Source organism: Geotrypetes seraphini, chromosome 16 (genome assembly GCF_902459505.1).
Source record: "Geotrypetes seraphini chromosome 16, aGeoSer1.1, whole genome shotgun sequence".
Classification (NCBI taxonomy): domain Eukaryota; kingdom Metazoa; phylum Chordata; class Amphibia; order Gymnophiona; family Dermophiidae; genus Geotrypetes; species Geotrypetes seraphini.
In genome coordinates, this window is record NC_047099.1 from 51491395 (window position 1) to 51503655 (window position 12261).

The 12261-nt window shown below is 44.3% G+C and overlaps 1 protein-coding gene across 2 annotated transcripts in view; it reads left to right on the forward strand.

The window, feature by feature from the left end:
• The window catches only part of SAMD1 (sterile alpha motif domain containing 1), a 28232-nt gene extending 20808 nt beyond the window's left edge, over positions 1 to 7424 (forward strand). The window contains exons 5-6 of one of the 2 annotated variants that reach the window (XR_004537261.1): positions 370 to 605; positions 726 to 7424. Coding sequence is in view for 1 of the 2 variants with exons in the window: in XM_033924442.1 (XP_033780333.1) it covers positions 370 to 528 (159 nt within the window). In the remaining variant the exon portion in view is untranslated. Of the gene's footprint in view, positions 1 to 369 lie in introns of both variants that reach the window. The other variant, XM_033924442.1, reaches the window with a different exon arrangement.
• The last annotated feature ends 4837 nt before the right edge of the window (positions 7425 to 12261 follow it).

The window sequence follows — 12261 nt, forward strand, 5'->3', positions numbered from 1 at the left end:
ACATTTATGGTGAGACTGTTTACAACATCTTTAATTTAGTTAAAAAAAAGTGCAAAGAGAAGTAAATCTAAAATTTAAAGATTAGAAACAAGCACCCCTCCCCCAGTGTTAGAGAAAGCATTCTTTATTTGATAAAATTCCAGAATCCCAAAGAGTAACAAGGTTCAGGGACAGCCGTGCCTGTCCCCATTTCTTTTTCGATAGCAGACTTTTTGGACTTTTGCTCCAAGACCTTGTCTAAACCTTTTTTAAACCCAGATAAGCTGACCGCTGTAACACGGTGATTGGCAGCCTTGTGTTGTTGCCGCTCTGGGTTTGAACCCACTACCTTTGCTCTGCTTTCTCGGTAAGACTTCTCTTGTTTCTTAGGAGATTGATGGGAAATCGCTCCTTCTGATGCAGAGGACTGATGTGCTCACTGGGTTATCTATCCGCTTGGGCCCTGCCCTGAAGATTTATGAATATCACATCAAAGTGTTACAGCAAAGCCATTTTGAAGAGGATGAAGGAGACTGCTTCCTTGGCTGAGTCCCAACCGATTTGAGTCTACCAGTACCAGCAAAGGATTTCTTAGCCATCAGCACTCCCATCCGTGTCTCAGAAGGGTCAGCTTGTGTTTTCCCCCATTCCAAAACCCCCTCCCCCCAGAACAAATAAGTGTGTTCCTCAACTTCGTTGGTGGGATACCTTTTTTTTTTATTTTTTAATTGGTTTTTGTTTTGCAGGAGCACTTTATCAGATGTGGCCTCAGTTCATAGGAGCTGAGCCTTATAGACTGAGACTGGGCAAAGCTACGGTCGGCTTGTTCCCTCCTGTTTCTACAGAGGTGAGCCAACCCAGTGAGGCATTCCTGGTGTTCCTTTGCTGATATCGGGCCTTCCGGAAGCTCTTTGAAGCAACTCTTTCTCCTCTCCTGCCCCCTTCCCCCCTATATTTGTTTCATTACGTTTCACACTTGGTCCAAAATGGAACCTTCTCATGATGCCCCGAGTTGGACAAGTTCAAGAGTTTCTCCAGACAGAGGAGCAGAAAACTTTGTCTGGGTGGGATTCCTCTCTACCGTCTTTAGTATTGATTATGGCTTCCCTTTTTGCAGCTGAAACTAGAACATAGCCATCTTTTTTTTTTTTTAAAGTATAATGGCTTTTCATTTGTTAGATTTGTTGAAAACACCTAACAAAGAAAACAGATTTGGTGGAAATCATATCCGTTCTTTTGGTAAAATAAGTTGAAATGGTGACATTCCAGGACCTCGAGACCCTTGAAGCGACCCAGCACTTCTGTGTTAAGCAGCTGAAATGAATGTTTGTTTTGTCTGTTGTTTAGTGATGGATTACAAATGACCACAGACAAGAGACATTTCCATAACAAACATCTCCGTTATAATTAAGCACAACTGGATTGGCTTTATGCAAATTTCTGCTGTCCAGGATGTGATCGTAAGCAGTGAGTTGGCGCACAGGGCAACTGGGGCTTCACAACAGGTTTCTGTTTCAAACCAGCTTCTGAAGTCTGTTTTTTGAGCAGAAGGAAAAAAAAATGATCCCTCCCCTTACTTGGGGTGGTCTTAATGTACAGATGTGCAGTTTGAACAGAAGATTAATAGCAGATGGGTAGAAGGGAAACTTGGATCCCTGCAATACTAGGGAATAAAGGGAAGGCTGTGCACTTTTTAAGGCATATTACTGCAAATAAACATACCGACAAAGAAGATTTTTTTTTTTGGGGGGGGGGGTACAAACAGGCTTTTAAAGCCTTTTTGATAAAGAAGCAATTATGTTCATTTTACTATTTGGCCGAATGCAAATAACCGGCATTGAACTTTAATACAAAGATATAATAAAAGAAGCCACATGAAATCGGAGAACAAGTCTTTATTTCAGTAGAATTTAGCACAGTAGAGCCCTGGAATATTCAGTAGAGACCTTTGTAAATGGGAACCATATAACGACAAGTCTCCATCAGTGCAGTGTTTCATGAGAAATAATGTGTTTAAATAAAAGGCTACTTTTTGGAAACAGCCACCTCCAGGTGTGTGTGTTTGCAGTAATATATCTACAGACTTAGAGTGTGCTGTTAACTGAAATCTACGCTCCTCTGGCTTAACTTGGTTACATCCTTAATTACATCAACTGTTTTAACTCTGAAAAGTCAAACAGATCAACGTATTAGGGGTTATGGGTATATGTTGAAGCCCTTGATAATCAAGGCTGCGAACATCTTTTGAATTGGCGTCTTAGCACTTCATTTACCCTCTTGTCACTTTTGTCTTTAGACCGGTTATCTCAAAATCCAATACTTGACAAGTAATAATCCGTTAGAATTGTAAAATAAATACATAAAATTGTTCATGTTCCTTAATGACATTCTTGGATCCTATCCGGTGTAGATGATGGCTCAAATTTTATCGCCCATCCCATAATTATATCTGGTATTTCCAGGATAAAATTATACAACAGATGTAACTGCACAGACGGCTAAGTTAAACCAGCAGAGTGATAACAGTTTATGACACTTTCTAAGGTTGTAAATGCGGTGAAATCAGTGGCAGCTCGGATTGAAGTGGTCATGTGACTCGCTGGATGTAGGTGGTGATAAATCGGAGGAGTTAGCTGCTGTTACTCCAAAGGGATGGGAACTAGGATGCCAAAATATTTGTCACTGCCCTATCCAATTTATGTAGCTGGGAAGCAACTAGTGGATGAAGATAGCAGGTCGGAAAACGGTTTAGGGCTCTAAGCACATGGACTTAGCTTTTGTTGGGGAAGGGGCAGAATTGTTGTGTTTTGTGCTGTTTTGCTTGCTTCCGTTATGACAGCTAAGGCGAATGAAAAGACATGCTGTGCTGGAATGGCTTTTAGAGAACACTCCCTCCCTCCAAATCCGTGGGGTGTTAGGGGCAGAGCCGGCCTGCAAATAACTTTAGGGCTGACTCTGACCCACCTCTCCACACATCACTTGGTGATCTAGCAGTTAAGTGGGGCAGGAGTGATCATCTTATGCTCATGCCCTGTGCAGGGCCATGAACAAAAATGGCTGCCGTGAGTTCCCGCTGCAGTTCCGTGAGACCACGGGAACTCATGGCAGCCATTTTTGTTCACGGCTCTGTGCAGGACAGGTGCTTAAGAAGATAGCTCCTATCCCGCTTCACCGTTAGACCATCAGGTAAGGTGTGGAGAGGCGGGGGTGAATCAGGGTTTAGAAACTCCCAACCAAAGTTGCAAGTCCTAAACTAGTGAATTTGGAGGGGGAAGTGTATTCCACGCCAGCATCACCTCTCTATATTTGATATAGCGGCAGGCGACATGAAACACTCACTAGGTGTGAGGTGTTTTGGAGCTCCATGAGCATGTGGTGCCTGCGATGCATAAGCTGGAGGGGAAGGATGCTTTAACCAAACTATATTCCTATATCAGGGCACACGGCCTGTGCTCCTGTCAAATTAATCGGCAGTTGTGAGTGCCAGCGTAACCTGGAGGAGCGTCACACTGTTTACATGGTCTCCACGCTGTTTCTCTGGGTGAGACCCCAGTGCCTGCTGCTCCAGTCCTTTTGTAACACTTAAGTTTTTGTTGTTGTTTTCTGATTTCTGTAACATGTTTCTTGTGCATGTAGCTTTGGGTGAGTCTGTAAGTCTGATAATGAAATGCATGCAACATTCGTCTTCCTGTACCAGCCAGTGTTAAAAAGAGGAACCATTTAGCAGTCCTGTCTCCTTCCTATTAGCTCTACAGCATAATTTGAAGCCTGTGGTTTTGTAATATGATAAGAGGTACTGCCAGGGGAGCTTAGTAATGGGCATAATGAATCTGCAGTGTAACTTCAAATTAAATTGAAAATGTTAAAAAGGAAATTGCAACAGAGGAATTCCAACTCGCAGGCCCTCCCGGTACGATCCTAGTCTTCAGCTTTATGATTTCTCTTGTGCTTCATACCTGTACCTCATAAAGTTATTTAAATCTTGTTCTATCAAGAACATGATACTCTGTTGCTTCGGGGCAATAGTATCGTTGATTAAAGAGCTAAAAATCTTAGGCCATCCATGTGACAGGGAGGTCTATGTATTGTAGCTGTGCTCACCAGTTGTGTTTCCCTGTACCTAGTCAACCTATTTAAACGGTTTGCCATCGGATTTTTCTTCCTTAAGTGAGGTTGGATTTGCTCACTGCTTCAATGAGAGTCAAGAAGCCCCATAGAGATACTGTAATCTTGATGTCAGAAAGAAATGCAGCTTATTTCAGGAGTGCCCTATCTATGGTGTCTGCAGATATTAGAAAGACACAGGGAGGATTCACTTTTAGCAGACTGAGGAGTACATGCTCATAACAGCTGGGGGTTGAATTTGTACGCAGTCTTAAGGCCTTTTCAGGGGTTTATTTAAAACGCCAAACTGGTGAGCTGAACTGAGAGACAAATGGCTTTGTTCAGTTGGCAGACCCTGCTTGCTTCATTTCAACCTTAGAAAGTGGTAATGTCTTCTTTTTTACTTGGGAGATTGTTGTTGAGGCTTAAAAGTCGAGCTTGATTTTGTGTAAGGGTTAAAATGAGCAAAGAGACATTATTGGGTCAGAAAATAATTGAAGTTGATTATTTTGTTCCATTGTAGTATGGTCCTCTCCCCCCACACCCCCTTTTTTTTAATTGCCTCTCAGCTGTCGATAATGATTGTGCCAAAAATTGTACTGTCAGCTGAGACCTTTTGAATTGTAGATGTATGTGAAGGCTGGCCTTGTAGAATCGTGAAATTTTCAGTCTCAACATTTCTATCTATATCACGTGTTGAATCCAAACAGAAATCCTGATGCTACCAAGCTTCAGAAAGACCAGGCTCCTGAGGCTTGGTTCCTTTATTTCAGAAATTCATTCAGCTGTCTGCTAGATGTAGAACTCCAGGAGCTGTGCAAAATTGCTGTCCTCAAGTTGTCCCTGGTAGATTATGATGGATATGCTTTAGTTCTTGGAACTAACGACTTGTTCATATCCAGCCTTTTTGGAAAGGAGACGCAGGTCCCCTGTTAGAATCGCATCTAGCCATGAGGCGGAAGGAATGGCCAAAGGAGCTGGAAAAGGTTTATGATCAGCATTCCAAATTTATTTCAGGTTGATAGTGACCGGAAGCTTACTGATCATTTATTTGAAATATGTATTTGATCTTGGTCCATTAGCCAGCAGATAGATGTCCACCTCTAGTTTATTACTTTGGCAGAGGCACCAAAGGCTGCCCACGCTCACAGACAGAATTGCCTCTGAGTCAGATCCCTCCTGACCCAGACTTAGGGACCCACCCAGCCTGTCGCGTTTTCAGGTTATCTACAGCAAATATGTATGAGAGAGTGGCCCATAACAGAAGCCCTGCATGCAGATGTTTCTTGCACCTCCTCATTGTGGATCTCCTGAAAATCAGAGGCCAATATGCATGAGAGAGAGAGAGAGAGAGTGGCCCACAACGGAAGCCCTGCATGCAGATGTTTCTTGCACCTCCTCATTGTGGATCTCCTGAAAATCAGAGGCCAATGTGCATGAGAGAGAGAGTGGCCCACAACGGAAGCCCTGCATGCAGATGTTTCTTGCACCTCCCTATTGTGGATCTCCTGAAAATCAGAGGCCAATATGCATGAGAGAGAGAGTGGCCCACAACGGAAGCCCTGCATGCAGATGTTTCTTGCACCTACTCATTGTGGATCTCCTGAAAATCAGAGGCCAATGTGCATGAGAGAGAGAGTGGCCCACAACGGAAGCCCTGCATGCAGATGTTTCTTGCACCTACTCATTGTGGATCTCCTGAAAATCAGAGGCCAATGTGCATGAGAGAGAGAGTGGCCCACAATGGAAGCCCTGCATGCAGATGTTTCTTGCACCTCTTCATTGTGGATCTCCTGAAAATCAGAGACCAATATGCATGAGAGTGAGAGTGGCCCACAACGGAAGCCCTGCATGCAGATGTTTCTTGCACCTCCTCATTGTGGATCTCCTGAAAATCAGAGGCCAATATGCATGAGAGAGAGAGTGGCCCATAACGGAAGCCCTGCATGCAGATGTTTCTTGCACCTCTTCATTGTGGATCTCCTGAAAATCAGAGGCCGATATGCATGAGAGAGAGAGAGAGTGGCCCACAATGGAAGCCCTGCATGCAGATGTTTCTTGCACCTCCTCATTGTGGATCTCCTGAAAATCAGAGGCCAATATGCATGAGAGAGAGAGTGGCCCACAACGGAAGCCCTGCATGCAGATGTTTCTTGCACCTCCTCATTATGGATCTCCTGAAAATCAGAGGCCAATATGCATGAGAGAGAGAGTGGCCCACAACGGAAGCCCTGCATGCAGATGTTTCTTGCACCTCTTCATTGTGGATCTCCTGAAAATCAGAGGCCAATATGCATGAGAGAGAGAGAGAGTTGCCCACAACGGAAGCCCTGCATGCAGATGTTTCTTGCACCTCTTCATTGTGGATCTCCTGAAAATCAGAGGCCAATATGCATGAGAGAGAGAGAGAGTTGCCCACAACGGAAGCCCTGCATGCAGATGTTTCTTGCACCTCCTCATTGTGGATCTCCTGAAAATCAGAGGCCAATATGCATGAGAGAGAGAGAGTTGCCCACAACGGAAGCCCTGCATGCAGATGTTTCTTGCACCTACTCATTGTGGATCTCCTGAAAATCAGAGGCTAGGTGTATCCTGAGGACTAGTTTGAGAAGCAGGGCTGACGTCTGCTGGCAGGATCAGGCGAGGAAAGTTTGCACTGTAACTGTTCTGTTAATAGAGGGAAGAGTTTTGAGTTTTACCACTGCCAATCTGTAACACTTTTCACAAGCACTAAACATGGTAGGGATGAGTAGTTGATGGGCTGTTTCTTTAGAAAGTACCTTATCTGTTGGAAAGCTTCCACCTGCTGAGGGTTGAAAGCAGCATCTTTAATGCAAAGGATTTGTGAATGAGAGAGGTTATTAATTGCAAAAGTGACGTCACAAGAACAGCTGGATGTTTTAACAAAGACTTTCCATGACTGCAACCTCAGCCTGTACCAGACATTTTGTATGATACGGACAGACTGTAAATTGGGGAGAGTATTATTTCTGGTAAACTTCCCTGGATGGGATTGGTGAATCTTAACTGAACAGTTTTCCTGTTTTTATACTTGTATCAGCCTATATTAGGCTGCTCTGTAGGAAGGGGGGAGGGGGGCGATGTCTGTCTTACCTGAGCTTTGTGGACTGTCTTTATGTGTGTGCCCCCCCATCTCGGAGGAGATTGTGCTCTGCAGGGGCACGTTCTGCATCTTCCCAGAAGCCATAGGACCATGTGTCTTTGATATCATCCCATGTGTACAAGATAATAGGAATATTGATATTGTTCTTCCATCTATGTTGTAACACTTTTTATTATGGATTTATATATGAGATTATAAACATACACTTGAAAACCTAGCTGTTGTCATTATTTTGGGGAGAGGAAAGGGATGGCTGGTTTGGGGCTGAAGCAGTGGCGTAGGGAGGGTGAGAGGCGCCCTTTCCTTCCCCCCCCCACCTCTAATGTTCCCGGCATGAGCAGCAACCCCAGTGTCGGCTCTTCCAATGACGTCACTTCCTAGGTGCAGGCCAAGAAGAGGATAAAATGGATGGGGAGCAATTTTAGCAGGAACCCACCCCTTCCTTTGCCCTATGTAGCTGCACTATTCACACAGCCTTGCATCTGGGCCTATTCTTGACACAACTTGTATTGCGAATCTGCGGCACTTTTTGTAGTTGGACCGGATCAATCTATGCCGTGCTGTACTGCTCAGTGCCTGATCAGGCAAAGTTACTGTAGCAACGCACTGCTTTCAGGTAAAAATAAGAAATCTAATGCTATTTTCTTTTGAGGTAGGAGCATATGTTGGCTACTGAACCTCACAGAAAAAGTGGAAACAAGCAGCTGCTGCTCATTTTTCATAGGTTGCGGAGGACAGAACCACGCTTACTCCTGTGCCACCATGTCACCTTTTCCTCTAACCTCCCTCCCAGCCCTTGCAAAAGCCACAGCACCTCCTTGGAGCATTTCCAAGAAAGACCAAGGCTGCTCTTGTGCACTTTAAAAAAAATAAATAAATAATAATAAAAAACAGATGAACATACAACTTTCCAGGCTTGAAAAGACTTGCGCTGTAATTGATTAAACATTAAGGATTCCTTTTACGAAGCGGGCGCTAACCCCCGCGCTAGCCGAAAAACTACCGCCTGCTCAAGAGGAGGCGGTAGGGGCTAGCGGGGCCGGCAAATTAGCGTGCGGCGTAAAAGGAGCCCTAAGCTTGGAAGCTTAAGCTCAAATACGTCTGCCACTCTAGAAGGATCAAAACTGCCATATCTGTTTTGTCTACAAGTCAGAGTAAATAAGCTGTTTGCAGATTTGGGAAGGGAGGGGGGAAATATGGTTGGTAAGGGTGGCATTTTGAACTCTGAATACCCCCCAGATATGGCTTTTTCCAGCTCAGATCCCCATGAATTATAACAAGGTCCATATAATGAGGTCTTATATAGAGGAGATGGGCTAGGTGGCCTTCTGCCCCTCCCAGCTTTCTAACGAGACAACACAAGGGGCATTTAATAGCATTTTGTACCCAATCTCCGGTTCATAGACAACGGCGCGAAAGACAAAGACGTGGCCAGACAATTGAGCGCAGCGCGGAGGTGCGCGCCGCACTAAATTACAGTTTTTAGGGGATCCGACGGGGGGTTTTGTTGGGGAGCCACCCCAGTTTACTTAATAGACATCGTGCCGGCGTTATGGGGGGTTTGGGGGATTGTAACCCTCCACATTTTACTGTAAACTTAACTTTTTCCCTAAAAACAGGGAAAAAGTGAAGTTTTCAGTAAAATGTGGGGGGTTACAACCCCCCACAACGCGGCGCGATGTCTATTAAGTAAAGTGAGGGGGTTCCCCCCCCACGCCCCCCATCGGAGCCCTAAAAAACAGTAATTTAGTGCGGCGCGCACCTCCGCACTACGCTCAATTGTCTGGGTGCGCCTTTGTCCCGGCACGCTTTTGACCTGACACCCCAATCTCCATCTCGAGCACTAGAAGAGAACTCGCTTGGATTAAATGTTTTCTAGAAGCCTTGCTGCACTGTAGGGATTTTGCCATTATTATAAGTCATTGTTGGGTTTGTAGTTCTCCAAGTTGGGACTGGTGCATGACCAGATTATAAAACGTCTTTAGTATCAATTCAAAAATGCCTATCTTTGTGTTCACTTCAAGCAGAACAAATGGCAATATTTTGAATATCTCAATCGGGAGCCGTATCAAAATGTCTGCCTCTAACCCAAAGCTCCAAATGTAATCTTATCACCACTAGTGGTATCCAATATCTCACTATGAGGAGACCTCAGCCCCACCACTCCACCGCTGTAGATCAGTGTGTTCACAGCATTTTTCCTTCATCAAAGCAGTAAACTGATTTTTCACGCAGCTTTGTGTGAGCGTGTGTGTGTGGTTTTCAAGCTATTTAGAGCAGCCTGGGTTGGATTGAGCACAGGGTTACTCTTTATTCACTTATGGCAGTGGTGTCATAGTCTTATTTAATAATGCCGTGTAATGCACGAAGCATTATGACAAACAAAAGCAGGAGGGTGGCCTCCGCAAGCTGATAACCAACAAACAGCGGTGTCCAAGATCACCAAGATGCTTTTTTGTTTCAAATCTCACCAGAGAGTTTCCAGCTGATACGACAGCGCCAGTGCGAGACGAACTAATGGCGTACCAACGACACACCTCAATGAGTGGGCTTAAAAGCCGGTTGTCAGTCTGCCCATAAGTTATACTCGTTAAAAAATACATGATTAGATTAACTTGTCTGCATGGACGAGGGAATGTTTTAATTGCAATACAGTATATTCCGCAATAACGAAAATCTGTTAGATAAAAAGGCTCCTGAAGCAGGGCTGTAGAGGCCAAAACACGCATCGAGCCAATATATCAATAAAAGCTGAGATTTGAAATAAAAAAACATCTTGGTGATCTTGGCCATCTCCACTGTTTGTTCGTAGCGAGATGACATCACAAAGCAAAAATGAATAACCAGGTCACCAGTGTTAAAATTCTTTTTTTAGCCAGATGTAGCCTCTTAAGACCAGTATGCATTTTAGAAGACAAGGGAACGCATAGGGACCAATTACAGTTTTCAGGGTAGATCCAGTCTGCTTGTGAGCTAATGGTGTCTCAGAAAGCCTCCTCTCAGCACTAAAGAGGGACCTCTGGCTTAGGCTGTACCCCCACCCATAAATAAAGCTTTACTCTGCACAGGCATTTTTATCTAAAAGGTTGATAATAGTGCGTGCCTAAAACAACAGATGCTCTTATTAGCATAGGCTGTATTTAGGATGGGGGGGGGGTACAAATAGGATAAGAAGGCAGAGTTTAAGACCATTGGTAATCTTATAAGACCCAATATAAATTGGATTTCTTCAAGTCCCCTTTATAAGAAAAATTCTATTTAAAAACTAGTGTTGGTGTGAACCTTTCGTTTGTAGACAGAAATAAGAGGAAGGAGTTTGTAAACTTCTCCAGCACCAGTTTAAGACACTAAAAGAATAGTTAAGCTCTGGAACTCGTTGCCTGAAAATGTGATACCATTGGTTAGAATAGCTGGGTTTAAAAAAGTTTGGTCAAGTTCCTGGAGGAAAAGTCCATAGTCTGCTATTCAGATAGACATGGGAGAAGCCATGTTGCTACTATTTGGGTTTCTGCCAGGTACTTGTGACCTGGATTGGCTACTATGGAGACAAGATACTGAGCTAGATGGAGCATCGGCCTGACCCGGTATGTCTTCTTATGTCTAAAATTTGATTAGAAGTACAAGTTGTCATGTAACCATGTTCTTACCTTTGGTGGGCCCTGAAGGGCGGGACATAGGGTGTGCTCAGGAGCTACTGTTATAATTGTAGTGTATTGCCTTCCTTGCCACTCCCATCTCTACCACATTTTAATAGTTAAGAACATAAGAATTGCCGTACTGGGACAGACTAAAAGGTCCATCGAGTCCAGGATCCTATTTCCAAACAGTGGCCAACCCAGGTCCCAAGTCCCTGGCAGAAACCCAAAGAGTAGCAACATTCCAGAGCTGAGATTGTGATGTCATAATGCCTCATTCCACCAATGCTTAAGAGCCAACCTCAGCAATGATGTCACAATGACTTGATTGGCGAACATAAGAGTTGCCATACTGGGACAGACTGAAGGTCCATCAAGCCCAGTGTCCTGTGGCCAACCCAGGTCCCAAGTACCTAGCTAGATCCCAAGTAGTAAAACCCCCTTCCTTGCAGCCTGTACTTCCATAAATTTTAATGGCAACATTCAAAAACCAAAGTATACTCTTACAACTTAAATATTCTTTTTCACGTTCAAAAAGATATCACAGTATTTCACTAATGCCTATATTTTTGGTGACTTTTCAGTGGAATTTAGATGCCTAAGTGAGTGTCGCTTTAAATGCTACTATGCTAATTGAATAGTGCTAGAAGTCACTGCTTGGCATATAACTACCCCCCACCCCTTCCCCTGACTGTCTGTAACAGCCCCATTTTTCAATTCCTTAGTACAGGCACTCCGTTCAAAGGGACTATTTAGGCACCTAAACCCTCAGAAAAGCAATCCTGTTGCATTTTATAACAAAAATTAAAATCTCCTTGTTTGGAAAATGCACTTAAGAGTTAGTTTGACCAACAAAGCTCCTCTGTACTTTGCCACGACTGATAGGAAATATTCACAGGCTGGGCTGAACACCTAAATTGTAAACCTCGTCTTCAAGCATTCTCCAAATATGCATAAGATAATTAAAGGCAGCAGAAAAGACCCACACTGCAGCAAAGCAAAGCATTTTGTAGTGCAAGATAGTAAAGGGAAAATGAATACAGCAGAGGGGGGAGGGGAGAGGAAAATGGATTAATGAAATGTCTCAACCTCTACTACAGTCCAGTCACCTTGTGGTGAAGAAACATCTTCAGGAGAGAAGCTGGTGACTGAAGTGATGCTGGCCCGGGATTCATCCAGCGGAGACAACAACTCTGTCCACTTGCTGATCTCCACCTCGCTGACCAGGCCCTTCCCAGTCATCTCGCCGCTGCCACCGCCTGCCGAGAACAGCAGAGTCCGGCTGATCAGTTGCTGCATCATGTTGGCTTGGAGAGCTCCCAGGTTAAGCTCCGCTGCTCCAGAAGTCTCATGGGTGCAACTAGGAGCCTCCTGCAGGCCCACCTCTGCCGGCCCACTCTCTGTGGCTCCTTCTGTGCC